The following is a 26662-nucleotide window of genomic DNA, read 5'->3' on the forward strand; positions in this document are numbered from 1 at the left end:
TTACTATCTTTTTAACAAAAGCACACCACAGTAAATGACTTTTATATTTTATTAGCTGACCCGACAGACGTTGTTCTGTATCATAACAAATAGAAAACTGTTTTTTATGAATTTGTCGAAAATATTTCAAAACATCAAGAATTATTTCATAAAATATGCTCCCTGTTGTTATAATGAAATTGTTTCACAGCAGAACTTACAAACCGTGCGTCAATAAATTCCCCCGTAGAAAACATGTCGATACAAAACAAATATTGGAAGTATAAATAATTATGGTTCCCAAATCGAAATTAAAACTATCCTATCTCTTAAGTTGGACTAAACTGCACTCCATGAAGTAATCCTCATTAAAATCCGTTCATTTGTTTAGGAGCTCACTGGAAACAAACATCAGGACATTGGATTTATATATTACTAGCTGATGCCCGCGAATTCGTCCGCGTAGATTGATAGAGTTTTTAAAAATAATAAGCAAGTTTGGAATTGAAGATTATCTCATGTCCAATTCTAGTACCGGTTCCCGTTTTCGCTCCCGTTCCCAACATATTAAAAGAATCTTATTTTGAGGAAGATTACTATGGAAAACTCATAGACGTAAATTTAAATTTTTCACAAATCCATGGATAAAATGTAGCCTATGTCCTTTCCCAAGCTCTAGTCTATCGCTGCACAAAATTTCATCAAAATCGGTTCAGTAGCTCCGCCGTAAGAGCTTACTTACTAATTTATAATAATAATATTATTAGGGATATTAAGATAATCAAAGTAATTCTATTTTGAATAATTAAATATTCATTAACTTGACACTCTTCTAATAATATGTGTGCAAGAGAAATACCATATTAACATATAAATCTTTATCTTTCTAATTCATTCAGTCCTATTCATCTATAAAATAAACGATACCTTATTTAGTAAGTTGCTAATTAATATTTTATAGCTGTTGAGGAGCTTAAATCATTTTAAGTAATTATTTTTATATCTTTTTATTTTGTTTACAAACTAATTAAGTCTTGTTTTTGATCGGTATGATAAATCCAAGCAGCGTCACACCTGTAAGCCAATGAATACTTAAAATTTTAAACAATCACATTATTAAGAACATAAGATATTATTAAAAATCTAAGGGAAGGTATAAAAGTAATTCACAATAACACACACACACACACACACACGCACACGCACAAATACCACGTCTTATTATAAATATTGTAAATCCATTATTAAAAGTAAGTTCTACAATAGTATTCTTATAACCTTATTTATTTCTTCTATACACAATATAGAAATAGTGATATTATAAAAGACTCGTGAACAAAGTGACTTCCCCTTAATAGAGACATTAAGTAGTGGACACATTATTTGTATAATCTATCTAGCAGTTTAAGTTAAAGTAGAATTACTTATTAGTCTAAGTTAAGGCTAGATTGTAATGCAAGTGGGGCATGAATATAATAATTATATTATTATGTTCCCTAAAGGAAAGAAAAAGAAATGTAAGTTCTGTGGATTTTGTGATGTATTTATATATAGAACGTCATTGGATGTATTAAATAAATAAATAAGATAAAAGAAATGATTTTCTCGAAACATTCATTTGTATTATTTTAAATTAAAACCTAAACAAGCAATTATTATTATTGACGACAAAATTTGGAAGTCTTTTGAAGACGTCACAAACAACTTTTCGAAACTTTTCGTTGTTTTAATGAATGTCTAAGTTGTATTCAAACGAACGTGAGTACCATTAAATAAATACAATGTTTTGACTCCTAATTGAAGAATTTAATCTTATATTATTTAACTGAGACATAAACTTTTATGGCTGATTTCAAAAATGAAAATAATTATTATCATCATAGATTGAAATTAAACTTTTAAGTTGTAGGTGGACTCGAATCTTTAATTAACTACAGAATAAGGTTAAGTAAGACTTACTACACAAATTAAATTTGAAAATAAAATTTATGAACGATGCGGAACTCGAACCCGCGACCTCTCGCGTTCAAACCAATCGTGCGAGTGGCGTATCGTTTATAAATCTTGTATGTCTTGTTCAACCCTCAAGTTCAGTGGTAAGAGCGCTCGCACGGAACGCGAGTGGTCGCGGGTTCGAGTCCTGCATCGTTTATTAATTTTGTCTTCAAATTTAATTTGTTTTTTTAATCCCAGAAGTGAGAATTATCAATTTAAAAATAAATAAATAACTCACCAAAACACATTGCTGCCATTGAGAAAAAGGGCACAGAACATCCAATATTTAAGAGTACAGGAAATAAAACGTTCCCAAAAATACTTCCAACTCGACCGCACGTCATAACAATAGACATCGCTAAAGATCTGAAAAGAAAATATTTCACTATTTTTGTATCAAAACAGGCATGAAAAGAAAAGGCTGGTACTAGGACTCCAGGAAGCTTTTAGAGTTTGATCAATCTAGAAATAATGAACGTGTCGGATATAAATAACTGGCCCATATTCTTATGTACGATTATGCAAGAACTGTGCAGTTGCTTCGTTTCATCGTATGTGTCAGCTTGATGTGTTAATAAGCGCTACCAACGTCATGACTGTCATAAGATATCCCAATTAATAATAACATTCATCTAACTACTGCTAATATTTAAATACTTTTTAATATAATTATCACTATAATTAGAAATAACTATAATATCATATTATTATATTCAGATCTTTATTTAATTTGATTCGTGTAAGTTAGTTGGCACTACTGTAGTAGTGCCAACAGTTGGTAGCATCTATACCTCTCTCTCTTACGTAAAATTGCCAACCCCTTTTACATATGCAACAATTAAGCTCAAATAATGCATTGGTTTTAGTAAAAAAATCTCATAGATAGCCTAAGAGATATTCATAATAGAGGCGTATATTTGAGCAAAACGAGGTAAACTAAGTCTGTGTACAAAACTGATGCTTATAGATCATGAACATTCGAAAATGATCAAAGGATAGCAGTGTTACAATTTAAACTTATTGTGATCTGATCAATCAGCTCAATTTTTAAATAAATATAAATAGCGCGTGCTAATTTCGAATAATTTGTAAATTATGTTTGTTTTTAATTATAATAATTGAATCAAGTCGAAATTCAAAATTCTGTCTCGACAATAACCTAGAAAATTCGGAAGCTTTCTAGGAGTTCAATTTTTTTTTAAATCGGTCCAGAAATGGCCGAGAAACAATTAAACACAGAAATCAATTGGAGTCACCCGGGGGGAACTCCGCTCGCTTCGCTTCGCTCAAAAAAAGTGTTTTCTTGTATAAAAGTAACAAAAACAAAGTACTACCCGGTTACATTACCTGTGGACCTGACGCCGATGACGTCACATCGTCGCTTTGTTACGGTGTGCAAAACAAGCATGACTATGATATTATTATAACAATAAATTAATTAATGAACAATGATTTATTTTTTCTGTATTAAAGATTAATTTAAAGTTACATGTGTTATTTTGTGATGCTGATTATTATTATAATGATGAAAAATCAATGAATAAATCTGGATTCACTAAAAAAAAGTATTAAGTGGCAGTACTATTACAGCTACACAGTATAACAGAAACTACAGAAAATTTAACGACTAAAATCAAAATATAACAATGAAAACTTCAAAAACAAAGCAGTGATAACATGAAAATATAACGACATGTACCTACGTGTCGGCCCAGAGGCGCGGAGAATGTTCAAAATACTATCTTCGCGCCTCAATAAGGCTACTGGAAAACCAAGCGCTGGCAGTTATTTCGGTCAACGGATCAGCCTTGCTATCCAACGCGGTAATGCTGCCAGTATTCTTGGTACGCTTCCACGTAATGATAGTTTTAATTTTATGTAATCGTAGAATTGTAAATATAGTTATAAGATTTGTTTTGTTTGAATATAAATATATGTCACCTACATGTTTTACTTTATTTTACGTTTATCATTTTACGCTAGGTAGCGGTAATGAAATTGCCAACCGTACTGACGCGACAGGACGAGTGCGAGGGGATGAAAGGGGAACGGGAGGGAACTTCACGTTCCAGTGAGGTTCAGAGATAATTTTGCCGTGTTATATGCATCTTTTACTTTTTACGAAAAGATGGGTATGAATCAAACATGCAATTAGCGCTCAATTTTTAACAATATACTCGCTGAACCGACAGACGTTGTTCTAATAATAAATAAAATGTTTTCATATGAATTTGTCAATAATATATCATAACATCAAAAATTACTTCGTGAAATATGCACTCTGCTGTCGTAATGAAATTGTTTCACAGCAGAACTGTCAAACCGTGCGTCAATAAATTCTCTCATAGAAATTATGTATGGACACATCAAAGGAAAATCAAATTTGTTGTTTTTATTTAATTTAGCAGCATTTTCCTATTTATTCACCTTTTAAACCTTCTCTGGACTTCCACAAATAAACCAAGACCTAAATTTGCCAAATCGGTCCAGCCGTTCTCGAGTTTTAGCGAGACTAACGAAAAGCAATTAATTTATATATAAATATATATACAGATTACTATTGCATTACAACGGAAATTAATACTCTTTTAAAAACTATGATTCATACAACACAACAGGATTAAAAACGTTTTCAAGTATCTCCTTCCCTCCAAGTCTCCCAGGTTAGTCGACATTGATCGCTCATTCGACTTTTAGAGCCGAGCGTAAGGCCCGGTATCCAGCAAAGCGGAGATAAGAGAAGACGAGAGGAGATAAGCCGCGAAGCTTTGAGGTTATTTTTTTTTTATGAAAATAAGGAACGAGACGCGCAGGACGTTCAGTTGATGGTAATTGAAACGTCCTGCCCACTACAATGCAGTGCCGCTCAGGATTGTTGAAAAACCCAGAAAATTCTACAAAAATTGCGCTCGTCACCTTGAGACATAAGATGTTAAGTCCATTTGCTACGGTGCCTTGAGACCGCAACACAGTAATGGTTACACATTACTGCTTCACGGTAGAAATAGGCGCCGTTGTAGTAGCCGGCATCCTGTGCAATCCTCCCACTAGTAAATTCCACCAAAGCAGAGAGGAGACGTAGGGAGAAGGCAGCGGAGAAAGGGGCGTTAGTCCGTCTTTTTGTATCTCCGATCCACCGCGCCGTTTGATCGCTCGACGCTGCACAAAATTCTATAGACAAATGAAATATCTCCTCTCCTCTTCGCTTGATCCATTTCCACCGAAGCTAAGCAGAGAGGAGATGTGGAAATAATGAAATCTAATTGGTTATCAAAATACATCTCCTCTCCTCTCCGCTTTGGCGGAAACCAGGCCTAACAGCTGAGTCTCATTCAATATCCGAAAAGTCTTAAATTCAAAGAATAAAAATTACTATCTTACTTTATAGAAGTAGGAAAAACTTCAACCACCATTGCCTGTGTGAGACTCGCCATAGCTTGTGTTATAGCTCCATCCAATGAAAACAAAGTAACGATCGATGCTTTCGAATTGGCCCATCTCAATGCTACAGTCAAAGCTGTAGTAACAATTCCATAAGCTATAAAAAGATTCCTTTTACCGACTTTATTTACGACCATTCCGCTTATGACTAGTGCTAGAAAGCAGACTGTTCCTAATATAACGTTATTTATGTAAGACTCTGTGCCACTGCGTACCTGGAAATATACGAATTCAAATCATCTTTAATACTATTTAATACACAAATATAATTTGAAAAACAAAATTTTATTAACAATGCGGGACTCGAACCCACGAACTCCGGCGTTCCGTGTCGGTGCTCTAACCAACTCAGCTTACCTTCAAGGCTTCATAAGGTACATAATAGCTTTAAGGGTAAATGTATACACTTTTATAATACTATTATAGTAATACCAGCCACTGTTCAGACATTATCTGTTAAAAATGGCTCTGCCGTAAATCCTATTACTCCACAGCTGAATATCTAAGTGATCGGACAGCCTGGGACTATAACATTATTATTTTGTAGCGATAGAAATGACTGTACAATATTGTATATTTTTATTGAAAAGAGCCCAAAAAACAGTATGCTGGGAGAGTTACTTGCACCGCTTCTTCTCTCTCAGCGTGCCATTTGTTTCTGAAGCGGTAGTAGTATCTAGTATATTAGAAATGACATCAAAAAGAATTCTAAAGGAATCAGTTTTGAGAAAATAAATGCCTTTTATCATGTTTTCTATAGCTTTTCTGTTTTGACTTTTATCAAATAATAATAATGTATACCTAATGGTAAAATATTTATCCCATTTTAAAATAAAGTAAATATGTTATGAAGAAAAATAAAAAAGATTATTCTTAATAAACGTCTTTGGAATTTCGGCAATTTCCTTGCAAATATCTCTCGTATTTTATTTATGATTCAGTCATGCGTACTTACCGGAACACAGGTTCCATTGTTAGTATTAATTGCTCTGGAATTTGAATCTCGTGTGTAGGCATCCAGCATGACACAAAGATCATTTGAACCAATCCGAGAATAGTTTTCAACAATCGCTGATAGTTGCGGGAACCACATTATTATTATGTTGTATCTGCCATAAAAGAGCTCTATAAAATATTTATTATATTCTTCTTTGTTCAAATGAAATGAAATCAAAGATGATTTATTCATTTGGGACTAAAAATTATACTCATGACTGTCAAAGCTATTCATTTACCTCGAAAAATTTAGCTATATAAAGAAGTAGCAAGAAATATATTGAAATTTATTAATCAACTAGCCGTTCCCGCCCGCTTCGGTTGGCGAATTTTAAAAGAAAATAAATTGATGAAGAAACATTGGAATTCAAATAATAAGTAGCTATAAACTATCTAGCATAAATTTCGCATCGAATGGTGGTAGTTTAATGTCGATACGATCAGTGTCAAAGGTCAAACAAATAACATTTTCATTATACAGGCTGTCCCAAAGTTATGGGATATGAAGGGAAAGTACCTTAAATATCGTAGATAGGGTATTTAATTGAAAGAAGACTGTATGTTATTTTTAAAAGTTAGTAATTCTGCATTCAAAGATTTTCTAACATGCCACGTCTGGGACTCGAACCGACTTAAATGTAAAAAAACACCCCTACTTTTATGACATGTAGATATGAGAAAGTAGTCAATTAAGTGGATATTTTTTTGTAAATTAATTGATTAAATGCTTAAAATGTGATTCCTCTTGTCTTACGCAAATCGCCAATATGGAGTCCGCTGCCATTTGATTTTCTAATCATCAATTCATTTTAGAAAATCTTTGAATGCAGAATTACTATCTTTTAAAAAAAACATAAAGTCTTATTTCAGTAAAATACCCTATCTACGATATTTAAGGTACTTTCCCTTCATGGGAATAATAATAATATAATAATAACTTTGGGACATCCTGTATATTTATAGATATTTCCAGTTTATCCTCAGCTTACAAATGCTGTTAATATTCTTAACCTTCCCAAATCGGCATTGCCCCAGGGCACTAAATTTTTCAGATATACCAAAACCGATTGTGCCGTACGGCACCCTATTCCCCCACCAATTTCTGACCCTTATTTTGTTTATTTTGCACGTCTTATAGCTTGTTTCAATAGCTTTCAGATATAGTCACTCAAATCATCCTTATTATAAGCGATCTATTGCTACACGTAAAATAATACGCACTGACCGAACGCTGTGCGAGCGCAAAAATCGCGCCAAACTGATGCGTACCGCACGATCAGAGTTTCCCGGAACGGAAGGCAATAATTCAAAACAATTTAAAAAATCAACCGTTTGAAGCATTACAAAGTCACAAGTAGCACCTATTCACGAGCATAATGCATGGTCTCTTATATCCCTCGATCATTTTTATAAAGGAAACGTTGATTATTGTCATTGATATCAATTTTGTCCAAACCTAGATGATGAATAAAATATGAATGTTATCCAATTATAACTGTATAAAAAAACTGCATGTTAAAAAGCACTTGAATAAACTGAAATGAATTTTTATATACTTACAATTTCAGGGTGAAGAAATTCAATGTGCATATAAGGATAAGAGACCAGAGCAATGGCTTTTTAAAGATGGGCTTGATATTTTGAAAGCCAGCACAGATTTGTTCCGTGATAGATGAGTATCCTTGGGGTTTTTCATTGATTGCTTCTTCTGATTTTCTATTGCACCATAAATCAACATACTAAAAACAATCATCATTGGACTAGGTTCGAGACAAAATATACATTTAATAGTAAAATATAATATAATTATAGAAGTCCTCTAATGCACTGCCACCTATTGGAGTTCAATTTTAGATCAAAATTATTGTTTTTTATCTATAAAAGGCCAGAGGGGACAAACAAAACGGACAATAGAATCACGTGGTGAAATCCGGTGAGGCAATCGCCTATGGACATCCGCAACACCAGAGGTCAAGAGACGCGTTGCCAGCCTTTAAATGAGAAGTATGCTTGAAGGATCGTGAGTCGTATCTGTTCAGGAAAACTGCAACCCGTAACTGTATCCACAAAGTGGCTGTGCGAGGCAAGAACTTCCTTATCAAACGCGCAGTTGTATAATAGCGGTTATGTCAGGTGGTAGAATTGGACTAAGGGTATGAACCTTTGGACACTTTCTGTGATGTATGCGATAGAAGATGTAGAGAGAATCCACATCTCTACACAACGGCAAAGAATCATGCCGATTGGATATGACTTGGTCGTCGATTATTCGAGCCGCTCTTCATTGTATGCGGTCAAATAGAGGAAGCTGGTATTGTACTTCATCTGAAGTCAAAATTGCGCCTAATGGTCTTCTTGCTTAGTGCTTAAATTAATATTTTTAAATTGGACGTAGTTACTTAAAAACGTTCCAAGCCACAAACATCACATTTTTAGGAATTCCTGTTTAAAGTTTAATAAATATTAGTGTATTCCACACATGTGGGTTGGGCTACAAAGTCATGGTGTCATTTAAAGTGTGACAGTAGGGCTGCCATATTTTGTCAGTCTGTTAATATGAATCACGTGACCAGTTTTGTGTTCTTAACTCAATTTCGACATGATTGTGGTTTGGAACGTTTTTTTGGAATAACGTCCATTATCGAGCAAGGTCCTAATTAACTTATTAAAAATATATTTACTCATTAATTATTTAAGAATACACTGATTGTTCAATGTTTGTTAATAATTAATTCAAATTCAATTTCATGAAAATACGTTTACCTTAAAAGTATTCGCAGGCTTCCTCGTGTTCTCCATGTAAATTTTAGTCAATATTTCTCTAGCTTTATCGTACTCGCTTAACGTGACATGAAATTTGGGGCTTTCTGGTATAAAGGCATATAATATGCACACCAGCAGTGGCCAGAGTGACAAAGCTAAGTAGTATATATTCCACGTGTGCAAAACTAAAAATATAGTAAGCATTAGTAGTATAAATAATTATATTTCGTTACTTATTTTGTAAAGGAAATCGGAGCTAGCAGAAAATCTTCATACAAGAAATTCATCGCAATTTGCAATAAAATTAGATCTCATCACGCCTCTAAACAAAGCAAAGAAATCGATGATTTTAGAGTAGATTCTCAACAATTCAAGCAGCTTAACATTGAGTATGGTCTTATTGTAATTCAATCTTATATTAGAGTGCAGATATTAGAGCAATTTCGTATGTTGGACAGAACTGCAGAGTGTGATGGGTCACTTGAAGTCTTACTTTACATTACCGATGTTGTTATTAACAATTGTAATGCTAAAAATGTTAGTATTCATTGATTTAAAAGCTTTATAAAAATACACTATATATACTTCTACGCAATGCATCAGAAGAATTACCAACAGACTGGCCTGGTTTTTTACAAAGTCTTATTAACTGTTCAGATTCATTATTTGATACAATCTGATACTGTTTTATTAGCTTTTCCTCTTTTCGAAGATATTTTTTTGAAACTAATTTAACATAGCCACATTTGAATAATAATATACGAATGGGAATAGTTAGATGGAGATAGATGTTTTTAAAGTAATAACCCTCACTAGCCACTACCTGAGAGTTGAACAAAGCATAAAAGATTTTATGACGATACGTCACTAGAACGGTTAGCTCAGTTGGTTAGAGCACCGGCACGGAACGCCAAAGGTCGTGGGTTCGAGTCCCGCAGCGTTCATAAAATTTTGTTTTTCAAATTTTATTATCACACAGTATTTAACGTACTAGTATTTATGGTTGATTGCATTAACTACTGTAAATTGTGTTCAAAATACAGTACAGGTAGTTATTGCATTTCAGCTCTTTGAAAGATTATTTAATTTAAAAATAAAATATAGCTATTTTAATAAGGTTTTTGTAAACATCGATGTTTTGAGATTGTTGAGAGAGAACGGGTGAATGCATATTCTCCAATAAACAATTAAAATAATTTTCTAGTAAAATAATTCACTTAGATCAGTTATTTTTATTTCTTTTATCTAATACGTATGTTACTTATTACTTACGCATTCTGTGAAATTCTTAATGTTGTGCAATAATATGAAGATTATTGACACATCTTTATATTTCGTACATTATATTGTAACAAAAACTGGATGTCGAATTATAAATGTGTAAATAAATAAATAGTATGTAACTTAAGGTGGTAATTAGAAATTTTTTAACCATGGTTAAAAGTATGGAGTAGTAAATACTTTTCTAGGTGGGGTGGCAACAGCAAAATATGGTTAAAGGTTACAGTGGTAATTAGAAAATTATTAACAATGGTAAAATGCGTCGGGGTACTTGCAGCGTGTATTGGAAGTATCATGTATATATTATATTCACAAATTTAGTATAAACATATATCAGAATACACTTACCAAAATATCCATCAAAAAAGGAGAGTTTCCAATCATGACTTAATATCAGCCAGGACTTGAGAGCCACAATTACTTGACCCAACGGCATGAAAGATGCTTGCAGTAACATAACTATGTCCCTAATGCCGTGGTGACAGAACTCCGAAGTAAGCGTTAGTGTTGGACTGAACGCCGTTGCAAAACTACGAAAATGTTAAGCTATTAATTATTTGATAATGACAAGAGGATATCTGTTCAGAAATTTAGGAGATATAAGCTGGAGTGCCCCAGGGAAGTGTATTAGGTCTGGTTCTGTACCTACTATACAGATCTAATCGAAAATCTGAAAGCTGCCGATATTAAATTTTGCTGCACCGAGTTAGATTATGGGTACCACAACGGTGCCTATTTCTACTGTGAAGCAGTAATGTGTAAGCATTACTGTGATTCGGTCTAAAGGGCGCTGTAGCTAGTGAAATTACTGGGCAAATGAGACTTGACAACTTATGTCTCAAGGTGACGAACGCAGTTGGAGTGCCGATAATAATTTTTGGGTTTTTCAATAATATTGAATGGCACTGCATTGTAATGGACAGGATGTATCAATTACCATTAGCTGAACGTCCTAATGGTCTCGTCCCTTATTTTCATAAAAAAATATAAATTACTTACAAGAGTCCTTCGAAGAATTTCGCTGTTGCTAAAATTACATAATTTTGGCTCAATCCTGATATGAACATGAACACGAAAAGGCCTTCGTAACCAATCAGAATAAATCTCTTTCGTCCGAATGCATCCGTAAGAAATCCTGCGATAATACTTGAAGCAACCATACCTGAAATAAAGGCCATACTTATACAACCAATTAATGGGAAGGGGCTTTTGAATATATCCTTACGAAAATTATGAAGAAAAAGAATTTTTTGCTTCGTTTTCATTCATTGACATAACAATACCGTAACACTTGAAAACCATATGAATGTATTCGAAGACACCATTCAAAATGTCAAAATTCAAAAGACTGGTGTGCCAATTGTGTGTCATTTTCTGATAATTCAAAGGTTTATGTATGTTCTATGTATATTTTTAAAAACAGCATGTGAATCCAAAAATAGCAAATAATACTACCAAAGTGCACTGTGCAACTCACAATGTTTTGTGCTCACTTTTTAGTAAGCAAAGAGGAAAAGACGCAACGGCTAAATATTTATTATGTCTTCAGCAAAAATTAAAGTCGTTAATCCTTTTTTAAGAAACAGGTGGTGTTAAGCGTTTGCTTAGTTTATATTTTATACGTACCTACGAAAGGCGAGGCGTTCAAAATACCCTTTTCCACCAAATTCATATTCAAATCGCATTCTGCTACAGGTAAAACATATGGATTTGCTATTGAAATTATCACACCATTAACTAAAGCTACAAAAGCTGATATCAGTAATCTTATATGGAATAATCCAAATCCACATTCTTTTAGAGCTGCATTCACTTCTTCCATTGCTATAGTCTGCTTTTTGTCATCTGGAGCTGTAACTGAAATAATACTAAATTTAATACAAAACTAAGCTTTTTCTTCAAACGTATTCTCAATTTATTTTGAGCAATCCAAGACTTTGTTTTGATGTTGTTCATGGACTGCGTGTAACACAAATCTGCTTAAATTTTTGAGGGATTAATCAGTGGCACAGCATTATTCGTATTTTTATTCTATGAAGAATGCTACCCCTTAATTTGGCGAACACATTATAGCCATTTCAAATTCACATATGAAAACGCTGCATTCACTGTGTTTTTCAATAAACCTTTTTGTTTGGTAAATAAGCCGTTGGTGTCCAGCGTGATATGATTTGGCTACCATCCAAAAGAGAGCTTCATGTGTTGAGAAAGTACGTATGGTATTAACAATACTAAAACAGCAATGTTATATTGACTGTGAGGGATACGTTGAGAATAGTCGACATTATTGTCAATAAAATACAGGAGTTAGTATTGATCCATTAGAACAACCCAGTATAAACAGTGCATATTATGAGCTTACAGTCCAACCGACAACCGAAGGAAAAGTAATTCTTGGTAATGCGCCAGCTATAAAGCCTCGCGTACACCGAATCCGTCGTCGGCCGAAGTTTATTCGGGCGACGACGGCCGAGTTCGGACGATCGAATCAAATTCTTATAAAAGAAAGAGAGTGCGTACACCAACGCGAAGGTCACCGTCCGGTGACGCTTGGAAACGGCCGATCCACCGACGAGTTCGAACTTGTTGGGATTTTTCACCCGTCTGTCGAAGTCTACAGTGCAAATTGAGTGTATGGTGGTTTTGTTGTACACGTAGTATACTAGGATACAATAAATTGATCGATCTATACTGTATTTATTTCGTAATCTGGTAGTCCTTCATGCCAATGTACCAAAACTCTTGATTCCTAAAGCTCACCATGATATTATTACATAAAATAATCTATAAATATTTAAATTCATTGCAAAAATTATATGTATAAATCAAAGTCCGTATTCATCGGTTTAATTTAAACGTCTAAAGCTTACTTCAGTTTGTAGATTAACCTACAGTTAGTTTTCTGTCTGCAAAATTCAAACTTTTTTGCATGCACTCTTTAAAAGTTTCCTTTAGCATTGTAAGTTTAAAATTGGAATATACTTCCATAAACTGAATTCATAATCACAAGGAGAACACGTGAATATTTCAGTTTTAAGTGCAGACATTTAGAAATCAAAATATTCACTTTGATAAAGGTTTACTCTATTTCACGCACTTTGAATTATCTGGGGTTTTTAATCTTTTCATTTCATATTATATGTATTTTGCATAAACTAATATTTACTATACAATTATCGAATTATATAATGAAACAGCTAAAGTTGGTCTATAAATATCAATATACATATAATAATGTAACGATGGCTGGTCCATGCATCTACTAGGGAAAGAGTGCTGCCTGGTCGACTTCTAAAGGACGATGCTTCCAATACACGATAATTTATACAGGTTATTTTAAGTATTACTTTGATTAACGCGAGTGTTACACATTTAAATAAAATACTTTTTCAGGGATTAAAACGCATGTAATTGTAACTTCGTTTTTACATGATATTATTTTAGTTAACCTGACGTTTCAAGACCTTTCCAGATCTCGTTTTCAGGGGGACTGAAATCTGAAAACCCTGCGTTTTAATCCTTTAAAAAGTGTCTTATTTAAATAGTTTACCTTTATCACGTTTTATGAAATATATTTTGATATTAAAACGCTTTTTCACTTCGAACGTAATCTATATTATTATATGCAGCACCTTACAAAGTAATTTGTTACGCTCGTTACATAAGCCAGTGTTAAATCTTTATTAATTTAAAAGAGTGCCCGTTGAGTATATTCTTGTGTATTCTTCTCACGGACTTTTTTCAAACATACGGTAGATTCATAGCTAGCTACATTTAGCAGTCTAACCATTTATCTCGGTGTTACAATACTGCTAAATGCATTAAACATATATAAAACAATCATATCTTTCATCGTTAAGGCAGCCTTCATAAGGAACATTTCTGTTCAACCGTTTACTCTCTGACTTACTTTGCAAATCCGTCTAACACGAAAAGTCTTTTAATGTTTCAGCCTAATATAATATACCCTATTCTGTTGGTAACAGAATGTTCAAAATTGGTTCAGCATATCCTTGCTAGAACCTCACAAGCTTAAATCGCACTTTTGTAAAAGTGCTTAGCTTAAGCCAATTTGATATAAATGATTTGAGCTTTATTTAGTGTTAATTCCGCCAATATTTGTCTTTAAACAATTCGACACGTGTTTCGCCTCTACACGGGGCATCCTCAGAACGTGTTGTCTCGCCAAAATCTGGCACGAGCTGACAAATACTGGCGGAATTAACACTAAAGAAAACTCAAATCATTTATATAATTATGGATTTCCGCAAAGTAACGTCTACTTCAATAAATTTTCTTAAGCCAATTTGAATTAAGTTTATTTGATTTAAACTATGACTGTATATCTTATATATAAAATTCTTGTGTCACAATGTTAGTTACCTTACTCCTCCGAAACGGCTTTACTGATTTTTACCAAATTTTATATGCATATTCAGTAGGTTTGATAATCGGCTACTATCTATTTTTCATACCCCTAAATGTAGGTAGTTCAACCCTATTTTTTTTTTTAATTTTTAGATATTTTTTTTATGATACAACATTAAAATATACATACAATCCTAAATTTTCAACCCTCTACGAGCAACACCTATTTTTCCATCGCGAATTTAATATTATTCTATAATATCCACAAATACGCACTAGAGTTGCAAGATGGCAATCGAATTTAATGATTGTTGAAGTATGATAAATTTTACGGGTAGGTCTGCGAATCTATCGTCATCTACTTTTTATACCACAAAAATTTTATTTATTGAATTTATTTTATTACTTTATATGGCAATACAACGTTTGCTTGGTCAGCTAGTTTAGTATAAATAAAAGAACCAACATACCACATTCAGCCATAGCTGGTAAGTTTACTCCACTCATTTTTATTTAAAGATTTTTTCTTAGTAAAAAACACATATCCACAAACAGCTTCATTCGTATCAAACGACGTAATTTTGCGTACTGATAAATTATTGTCTCTTGATAATAATATCACCGCTGCAATGTCTTACTAAATCAAACTTTACATAATATTTGTACAACTAAAATAAATGTAAATATTATATCTGCTTTAATATACGATATAATAAACGACAACAAGGCTAAATATAGAAGCAAAAGAAAATATAATTAGTAAAACAGAAATACATTTGACTAGTTTCAATGTATCTAATATGCCAACACTTCCTGAGCACCTGCTGAGCTGTTTTGGCGCCAAATCCGGCGCCGGCCACTTTTTATTATTATTAATTATTAATTTTAATTACATGCATTGTTCATCAGGCCTAATATAAATTTACAGTCTCAGTCTCATAAACAGAAACTAAGAGGGACCTTTAATGGTGACCCAACCAGAAGAATTTCATACATTTTCCTAGTGACCTAGGAAACCCTGTGCAGAGCCAACCAGTGACTGCCGTCTGCTATGTAATTTTTATAATGAATTATATAGAACTAAATCAATATTTATCTGACTTTAATGTATACCTATTTGATAATAATAAATTTTATAAAATTAAATAGTAATATATAAAGCAAATAGTTATAAATAAATATACATAATTAAATACATAAAGTTATATTAACTTTGAGTTGATAATTTTCTTGTTTTTTTGAGACGTTATCCACTTGTGTTTACAATAGTCGAGGTTTCATTATGCGGTATATTTTGCGGGTTGCTAGATAAACATGCTTGGTTATTGTAAACAAAAAACGTGATTTATGATAGATTCGTGCTGTTATATAGCCGCTCGAAAGAGTGTTGTACGAGAAATTGTGACTATTTTGCTAAACAAAAATATTGAAATTAATTTCTTTGTATTACTTTTACTATAGTGGACTCGTTATAGATCTTATGAAATCTTTTAAAAAAAATCACAATATAATGTTCCTATTGTATGCTCAAAAAAAATGGCTGCCACCAGCTAAATTCAAATAAATACTAATACATTTTATCTTCAAACGCGTTGCGCTTTGTTTTATGTTAGAACCAAGAACAATTAATAATACACGCGGTAAAAAATTCTCTTTGGTGTTTTTGTCTGGGGATACGTATTTTGACGGCTGTCTTAATGTGTTCACGATTGGAGACACGATAGCATAGGACCATAGAAACGCTTGCTGTGTACGCTTGTGCACTAATTATTATCTCTAAAACACTTGCTGCACAACAAGTTTATGGAACAGATCGTTTGGATTTTTCTGTATAGGTTTTTAAGAATTAATTAATAAATGTAAGTAGTCAATTATACGAATATATTTGAATGTTACTTTATTTGTTTGTCCATTTTGTCAATTATCATAATATGAATGAACTGTTTACTTCGCCCGCTCGCTTTTTTTTTTTGAAGTGAAAACTCTAGCACCGTTGTCATTTGAAACTCGATGAAACGAAAAAGAGACATACACATAAATTCATTTCGTAAGATTTAACGTGGGAGAAAATGAGATTGGAAGAATTATACAGTGTCTTGGTACCAAGTGATCATAGTTAAAGAAGAGATTGCATTATGTATGACGCGGGTATAATTAATTAATATGTTTTGACACCAGGAGAACATAAATATGGTAGCGGTGATTGTAATGTGATAATAATATTTCATAGCGGTTGAAATCATGTGTCATCCTAGGAACATGTACCAAGACTTCATATGCAGCTAAGAGGTTTATGCATAATGTAAATCTTAAAATTATTATACAAGTGCTGACCCGTTTTTGTTTTCTTGGTGCTCTGCTGCGTACCCCCTCAAGTTGCATTCTACTATTGTAATCACCAAAAGTTAAATTTGGCATTTGAAATAAACATAATATTACATCACGTATTTCTCAATTAAATTGTAGATGTTATATAACATGCCATTTTAATTTTATTTCTATATTTATTAACATTGATATCATTATATCAACCATTGATAAAATAACTGCTTGTTACGTTTGTTTTTTAATGCTATATTGACCTTCACATTGTTATCTCTCAAGACAAATAAAAGTTATATTTTGTCGCATACAACTATACAAAGAGGTATTAAAAAATGATGTTAATACTACGTAATAAGAGGCGTGACTAAAAGTGAAGGCCTAAGTAAAAGTGAATTTTACTTTAGTATGAAACGTGCACTCATTTGTCTTAAGTTTGAAATAGTAGTAATTCCAGTTTTCCGTTTGGCGACGAAATATAATCCGGCTAATTTTAAAAGCGAAGAGTTGCTTAAAACGAAGTCTATTTCGGCTATCTCTGTGTTTTACAAGATTATAGCCGTCATCTGGCAATCTATCAATTACTGCACGTTTTACACAATAGAGCGAATCGCTTTTACTTAACAACGAAAATATAATAAGTATGCTTTATAAATTTTAAATGCAAAATTTATTCAATTCGAACTTAGACAAACAAAATTTTACTGACAATATCTAACTGAAGTATGCAGACTAGGGATTTTCAATGCAGTGATTAAAGTCCTTTCATTTAAAACCTGCAATGATCACACTTTGACGAATAATGGTCGTATTTATTAAAAAAAACTACATTAGTAAAAATATTCTTCGAACTGTAAAACTATTTCAATCCTGAGATGATAAGAAGTAGTCAATATTTTACATTTGCTACTTCCTTATTAAATAAATAACCTGTTCAGTTGTTGGTAGATAAAAAATTGAGATTGAATTTTTTCCGTTATACAATGTGAATCCTATTAATATTATAAATGTGAAAGTTTGTATGTCTGGATGTATGTTTGAACTTCTTTAACGCAAACACTACTGAATGGATTTTGATGAAACTTTGCAATATATAGCTTACACACCAGAATAACATATAGGCTATAATTTATAAAAATATTGTGTGAATTATCTATACATTGAAATAAAATTGGAGTGTCTGTTTGTAATATTGAAAAAAACCGTTTTTTACGTAATGTATATTATGAACACATACACGATACATACGCCAAAATAATTTTTTTTTACAATTTTTGTCTGTCTGTCGGTCTGTTTGTTCCGTCTAATCCGGCGAATTTTATTGGCAGGTAGCTGATATAATAAGGAGTAACTTAGGCTACGTATATTTTAGAAAAATAAAGGAATGTCCAAGAAACGGTCTAACTCTAAAAATAATTTAAATGGCAAAACAACGTTTGCTGGGTCAGCTAGTAAGTAATATTTGAGCAATGACGTTCTATGTTCATGTGGACATATTATTCGCAGTCTGAAAGTGGAACGGCAAAAGTGTGCTTAAAGACAATGTAAGCACACCTTCCTCATTAGTCGTGTGTCAACTGTGTGTCAATCACCAAGGCTAATTGTACTATAAAAAAGTGCTCAAATAAGACGTTAACGACTCTAAAAATAGATGGTGTGACTTATCACCGCTAAATTTATTTTATTTATATAAGATGGGCTGGCAAAAAGAGTGAATAATTTTGTAAAACGATTTCTTTTTCATTAAATATGGTACAGTTATTAAGAAATAATCACATCCCTTTCCTTCCCACTCGTCAGAATAAGACTGATGAAAGGACGTCACAAGCACACAGTAAAAAATGAAAACTATAGAGTCGCTCTTTTTTTTAAAGGCCCAGTGAACAATAATTAGCAACATTCTATTTTGTGTACAGAAAGTCATTGCCGGTGAATGTTAATAGCTAACAAGAATGTGAACAATAACAAATTAGTACTATTTATAGGGACGTATCGCTCCCTAGTGATAACATTGTTTTTGCTTTTCCGTACACGTGAAAATGAAAGAGAATTGGCGCCAGTTGGTAGAAAGTTGAGTGTTATTTGCGCGAATCATTTTCTTCAGGCTGATTTATGTATCACGGATCCTAAAGGATTTAAAAAAATGCTCAAAATTATGATAAAACTATTTTAATATTAAAAGCATTGAAATCTCTTTCGAAAGTCACTATCTTTAGCCAAATTAACGCACACACAAAAGTCTAACTTATCCACATTTATAATTTGACATATTAAGCTGTTATACAAAGATATTGATGTCCACGTAGATTACGTATTCCGTAAATATACCCTGGAAAAGATTTCTAAGTCTAAATGAAAAATTTTAACAGATTAAAATTTATTTCAGGGAACTTAACATTTTAATAATCAGTTTACCGAATAATTTTATGTAGATAAAAATATTATATTTGAGTATTTGTTTTTCTCATTATAGGTAACCTTAACTTATAACATTAAAATCCATAGACTTTAGAGAGTTAAGAAGTAACAAATATCGGACAAACTAATAAATAAACATACAAACATTCGCCTTTATAAAATGAGTGTGATTTTTGATAAAAAAAAAAGTATAAAACCTCCGACTGAACAGATTTTGATCAGAAAATAGAGACACTAATAATACTTAACTGATACTCCACACTGTCCAAATCTGGTTCTAAATTCAAATGTATAGAACGTCATTGTATTTAAGATTGAATATACTGTTCAAGATTGACACAACAAAAGATTTGCAAAAATTACAAAGATAGCCTAACGGCCGTTCCCAATATTCATTCTATCGCTTAGTTGAGATAAAAATCGTAACTATCGCTGACTTTTCTGTCCCAATAAACTTATCGACGGTAACTCACCTTATCCGTACACGCTGTCTGTCAATGGGAGGACGTATAGCTTACCAGTGATAGCAGTTTGTATGGAAATTGCAATTGACACGTCCCAATATACCCGATAAGAATGACTTATCTGGTAAATTGGGACAGCTTCAGTTTATTGACAGTAGAAGAGGTAGTAATTTATCTCTGTCTGTAGATAGTATATTGGGAACGGCCGTAAGTCTCCCAAAAATGAACATCTGCAGCTATTTTGTTTAATTTTCGAGTAGTTGAGCATAGCGAAAGTGTAACACAATTTTAAAACACTAGTGATGCTGACCTAATTTCAAAGACAACTGTATTCCCGCTGTTTTCCGATAATCCAGCCTGAATCGTGTGTTATCCAGTGTTTAACTGGAGAGTTTCACTAATTAACAAAGTGAGATGATTTATAGAGCTAACAACATTTAGTTGTTAGCTTTGTCACATAAAATGATTAACGGCCGTTCCCAAGATACTATCTACAGATAGAGATAAATTACTACCTTCTACTGTCAGTAATTAGCTGTCAATAATCTGAAACTGTGCCAATATACCCGATAAGTCATTCTTATCGCCTTTGGGACGCGTGAATTTCAATTTCCATACGAACATCTATCGCTGGTAAGCTATACGTCGCTCGCATTAACAGACAGCGTGTACGGAGACAGAAAAGTCTACGATAGTTACGATTTTTATCTCAAGTAATATAGACTTAATACTAAATAATATAGACTTAATATTGGGAACGGCCGTAAAAGTGATGGACTATGATTTTGAAAAACCTTTCGATATTACCATTTTAATATCAATCAATTTTACCATGCAATTCGTTGTAAAGGTAGGTAAGTTATCTAAACCAATACTATAAAGTGTAAATATTTGATTGTTTGTTTGTTTGTTTGTATTGAATAGGCTCAGCAACTACTGAACCGATTTGAATAATTCTTTCACTGTTACTTACATAGCTACTTTATCCCCGAGTTTTATAGGCTATATTACATTTAAAAAAAAAATAGGGATCCCTACTAAAAGTCCAGTGATATAACCCAAGGTGTATTTATACGTACGTGAATGACGTCGCGGGGTATGAGCTAGTATGATATATTTCAATTTCATTTATATTTCTAAAATAATTAAGAATCTTTAGTTACTAATGAAATTAATATAAAATGCCTAAGGTTTTTTACTGTACATATTAAACATGACAAACAAATATCTCATAATTTTACTATATATATAAATTATATATTTAATATTGAATAAAATTTTTATTTTTGAAATAATTAAGAATTTTGTGTTACTAATGAAATGAATATAAAATTACTAAGGTTATTCACTGTACATTTGAAAAATAGTACTACTATAAATTATATATTTAACTAGCTGACCCGGCAAAGGTTGTTTTGCCATATAAAGTATAATTCACGCGATAGTTTTATAAGTAATAAAATATTGCCTATATTATAGCCTGTACATCATTTTGTTCTATTGTCAATAGTTTTTGCAGCGCACGCAAAAATAGGTTTTCGATTTTACACCTTGTGTTACAAAATAGCAATTTTATTAAGGATCCCTAATTTTGAAAAAAAAACATAGCCTACAGCCTTCCTCGATAAATGGACTACCCAACACTGAAAGAATCATTCAAATCAGACCAGTAGTACCAGAGATTAGCGCGTTCAAACAAACAAACAAACACTGCAGCTTTATAATATTAGTATAGATATCAAACTACGTTATAGAGCCAAGCTTCTGTATAATGTTTATATCTCAAGAAAATCTTTATTTTTTCAAATTCAAAATGTAAACTACTACCATAGAAATCTAATAACCGTTCGAGTGACGTATCGTCATAAAATCCTGTATGCTTTGTTCAACTCTCAGGTTGTGGCATCATCTACAAGATCTACCTTACAGTAATTGATATCCTTCTCAACCCCAGTATTTGTATATTAGGAAATTGACTTGAGATGATCTTGCAATTCTAAATAATTTGTTATCTTTTTAAAGTTATAATTATTATTTTGTTATGTTGTTAAAGTTATAAAGTATTTTTTCAAAAACAAAATATATTGTTTAGATTTACAAGAGCGACATCTAAGTTGAACAAAGCATACTCGTACAAGATTTTATGATGATGAGTCATTCGAACGGATAAGAATGAAACATTATATACGATCATTGTAATCTCACCATTATAAACGTTCATCGAGGTATGTGTGCTTTGAACCATTAAAAGTTTTAAATAAAATATATTGTTACAATGCACAATCGGCTTCTCAGTATTTTTATTTCATATCTCTTCAAAACCTTCAATGCAATAAAGTTGTTCACTCGCGTATAAACTAGATACTTGGAAAAAGTTAATACAGAACAATGTTACGAAGCTTTCAATAAGGTAAGTTATTTGCAAGTCATAACATTTATTTAATATTATTTTAAGTAATCTGTTGTTGAAATACTGTGATGTAGAACTTAGATACTACCTGTTCTTTGCAAATGAGAACATCTACGACGTGCCAATTACTGACAAAAGTAAAATAATTTAAAAGATAGAAATCTTTTTCACTTGATAGTTAACCGACTTAGAAAAGGAGGAGGTTCTCAATTGTATGTACATGGCGAGTATAGGTACCTGCTATTACATTTGCCTCGGCACCGATTAAAACCCTATCAATAGGTAGCATATACAAGCAATCGTATTTTTAACCGATTTCAAAAAAGGAGGAGGATTTTTTTTTGTTTGTTACCTCAAAACTTTCGACTGGGAGAACCGATTTTGATAATTCTTTTTTTATTTGAAAGCTGGTGCTTCCCGTGTGGTTCCATTGTATTTTGGTCAAGATCTGACAATGGCATCCATGAGAAAACCATAAAAGGTTTAAATTTGCTATACATAGGTATAGCAAAGGGGATTATAAATTTACGAATAACTCAATATCGCGCCAACCGATTTCGATGATTATTTTTTTATTTGGTGAGAGTTTGGTTAGTTTCTAGAGTTAGTAGAGTAACGGAACTCTTCAATTCTTAGAAGCAAATTAACGATACTCGACCTAATCTTATTTATACACATATTTAGACAAATTGTTAGTTAGTGTACTTGAAGTGTTTTTGAAGTCGGTTGTTTTTTGGATTTTTTTTTTATATTAAAGGTATTAAGATTTGTATAAGAAATGTATTAAATTAAATCTTTACTAAGTTATTTTATACGTTTCAGTTTTTGAAGTCGGTTTTTTTAAACGTTTATTTTTTATTTTTTCTCTACTCGCCTGGTGTTGTTAATTTTATTAGTTTATAGTTTTCATTTTACATAATAAATAAGCTATATATTATTTAACAACAATGGCAAAGAGGTTAATTGTTTTGACATTTCAAAGAAAATAAAACCCTTTAAATTATCAAGAGGGCTTTAAATTAATCCGTGAGACTATAATATATCAAAGTTAAGATCAACGAGCTGCGAGTGAGGACGAAAATATTTCGGGACTCGTCTTGGTTCGGGTGTAATTGGCGTGCGGTGCGAGAGTAGTCGAGATCAGGCGCCGGGCGAGCGTCGAGCAGGCAGTAAAGGAGGAACTATCGAGCGAGGCGGTTGTATCGCACGCGCATGCCGGGAATGCTATGTTCTTATTACATTATCATAAGTTTTTTTTAAGTATACCTGGCATTACTATTGTAAGTTAGTAAAATTGTGTTTTATTTGCCGTGTTCAACGTCCACAAAAAAAATGTACAAGCACGAAGATCATGACCATTTGACCGGCCTTGCAATGTCATATATTTAAAGCAGCTACACTAGCGTTTAATAGTTGCAGATATAACATACCGATATATTTTCTCACCAATCCGAGGTCATAATTCAGGGTGAGTGTTATGAGCTCAGTGCTAGAGTGGGTGTGAACGCGAAGTCTCTTCGTCCGACACTAGTCAATCTATACCGAATGAATGACATTTTAAGTAGCATCTCCCCACATTATACTGTTACAAAAAAGGCTTGTCAAAAAAAGTATAAACGTTATAGTATACTCCAACTAGATACCACAGGCGTAGTCGCAAAGTGCGGCAACCAATACTACGCCCAAGTGGGCGAACTCTCTCGGGCATAGTCTCAAAGAATGTGCGACGTTGACGTGCCACATGTTCTGTTAAACTTTACTTATAATTGAAACTAAAATGCCGGGTTGCATTGTAAAACTTTGTGAATATAACACTACAAGAAAGAAGAAAGACACTGGGATCACATATAAGAATATCATTAGTAAATATTTTGTATTTTGTTCATTTCAATGTAAAATAACACTAAGCGTATGTTACAAAATTTGAACGATGTCATTGAGTGTTAAGATGCCACGCACATAAGCATCTAATAGTTGCCGTAATAAAAAAGCTATTGTTCTTAGGTGGTGCGGTATCTAGTTGTAGAGCAGCGGAGACCAATCCTTAATCTAAAGTATAAAATCTTATCGAGCTTCTATTTATTTTTCACTCTTTAATAACATGTCAACAAATAATAACAGTCGTTTTATTGAAAATTGAGTCTTATTATTATACTAGTAGACATGAAAGCAATTTAATGCAACATTGCAATTAAAATTTTCCATTTAACTTTGAATATCCAGAACTGAACTTTGTACGACGCACCCGTTTATAACTAGATGGCTCTAACAATGCATTGTAATTACAATGTACGAGACGCGTCACACATCTACTAAATTGAAATCATTGCAGAGAATCGTGCGCGTCAACTCTTTTTGTTCTTGCTTTCTGGAACCATTATAGGCTGGTCATTAAAAGGCATATAAGGCATTTATTTTCTCAAAATTGATTCCTTTAGAATTCTTTTTGATGTCATTTCTAATAACTACTAGATACTACTACCACTTCTGAAACAAATCGGGCTCTGAGAGAACAGAAGCGGCGCAAGAAACTCTCCCCGCATTCTTTTTTTGCGCTCTTTTCAATAAAAATATACAATATTGTACAGTCATTTCTATCGCTATAAAATAATCACAATCTAGTCCCAGGCTGTCCTATCATTTAGATATTCAGCAGTGGAGTAATAGGATTTACGACAGAGCCATTTCTTATAAAACATTTAAATTTATTTATAGATAATGACTGAACAGTGGCTGGGACTTTATTATAGAAGTGTATACTCTTAAAGCTATTATGTATTTAATATCTTAATGTTATTTTTTAAACCAAAACTTATTAAAGGCAGGGACTAGTAAAAAAATAAGGACTCCGTGTCACCTTACATAACAGTTTAGCATTTATGACCTATCTGTTATCACTCAATAGTTTTGCCCTCCCAAGATTGCTTACCGACAGTATAACTCGCGTGTATGTGTGCGTGCGTCAATTCTGGCACGTCAGTTTGAAATTAAAATACTGTTCTCTTACTGTATTGTGACACAAGCTTGATTAACGTATAAATACATAGCCCCACGCACACACTTACACTCCTACATGCCGATAGGCGGCCATTATGAGAATTGTCATCGTCTGTGACAGATCAGTTTGCGTCTCGAGTCAAGTGTAAAAACGATACTATATAAGTATTTGTGGCCCTATATGATTATTTAAGGGAGAAAAAATTGTGTAACTATTATCCCCCGTAACCGCACACACACTAGCATAACGGTGCTTCACTTCACTTCACTCAAGCTGCCATAGAAATAGTTCTACGACTACTTCGGACCGTGTTTTCACGGGTACGGATTGGATTCGAATCGGACATAGTGTGAAACCGCTCTTACTGTAACTGATTTTGATTAACAAGTCATAAACAGTCAGCCACGCTTGGCTTGAACCCCTTATTAGTTTGAATGTTAAACCACTAACGTACACATTGACAATCGACAAATCGTTTATACGCTGATATATTTCGTCTATGGCTACGATCCATGGCTTAATTTAGAAGTTTCTTCGCGCCCAGGTCTACCTTCTGTCTTCATCACCAGATCAGTTGGATGGTATTATTTTTATTAGAAATCATTTAATTTGGTCTGTTATAGTCGCATAGCTGTCTTGTTGTGGTGGCCATTTGTAGGCTTTTTCATCAGACCCATATACCAGTGGGAGACTCCTTTGCACAGTCCACAACGGCGCCTATTTCTGCCGTGAAGCAGTAATGTGTAGTTAGCTAGCTAGTGAAATTAATGGGCAAATGAGACTTAACATCTTATGTCTCAAGGTGACGAGCGCAATTGTAGTGCCGCTCAGAATTTTTGAGTTTTTCAAGAATCGTGAGCGGCACTGCATTGTAATGGGCAGGGCGTATCAATTACCATCAGCTGAATGTCCTGCTCGTCTCATCCCTTATTATCATAAAAAAACCCCTTCACCAATCAAAACTTACTTTCAAATCAAATGTAATCAAATCAAAATCACTTTATTCATCTAGGTCACGGAAATGATACTTATATGAATATCAAACACTTTTTAATTCAATAATTTTATTAAATTTAAAGCCACTTAGTGTAAGGGTTGAGCTAATGAGAAAAAGTAGCAAGAAACTCATTGCCAATCTTTTAAATCAACAATTACATTTTCATCGTTTCACAAATCATTTCAATTACAATATGTGCAAACAAAATCCTTGATTTGAGGTAAAAAAAC

At 32.9% G+C, this 26662-nt stretch overlaps 2 protein-coding genes across 2 annotated transcripts in view; one reads left to right on the top strand and one right to left on the bottom strand.

Moving 5' to 3' along the window:
- LOC126977997 (neuronal growth regulator 1-like) overlaps window positions 1–26662 on the top strand; it is a 477303-nt gene that overhangs the window by 182509 nt on the left and 268132 nt on the right. The window lies entirely within an intron of this gene.
- On the bottom strand, window positions 971–15455 carry LOC126977957 (synaptic vesicle glycoprotein 2B-like). Its single transcript, XM_050826666.1, has 10 exons — window positions 15294–15455; window positions 12082–12312; window positions 11455–11617; window positions 10804–10985; window positions 9175–9359; window positions 7972–8150; window positions 6371–6524; window positions 5356–5630; window positions 2213–2340; window positions 971–1053 (listed from the first exon to the last, which is right to left on the bottom strand). Exons 1-10 carry the CDS (start codon window positions 15328–15330, stop codon window positions 1007–1009), a joined length of 1581 nt encoding a protein of 526 aa, XP_050682623.1. The 5' UTR covers window positions 15331–15455; the 3' UTR covers window positions 971–1006.

This window comes from Leptidea sinapis, chromosome 46 (genome assembly GCF_905404315.1).
Source record: "Leptidea sinapis chromosome 46, ilLepSina1.1, whole genome shotgun sequence".
NCBI lineage: Eukaryota > Metazoa > Arthropoda > Insecta > Lepidoptera > Pieridae > Leptidea > Leptidea sinapis.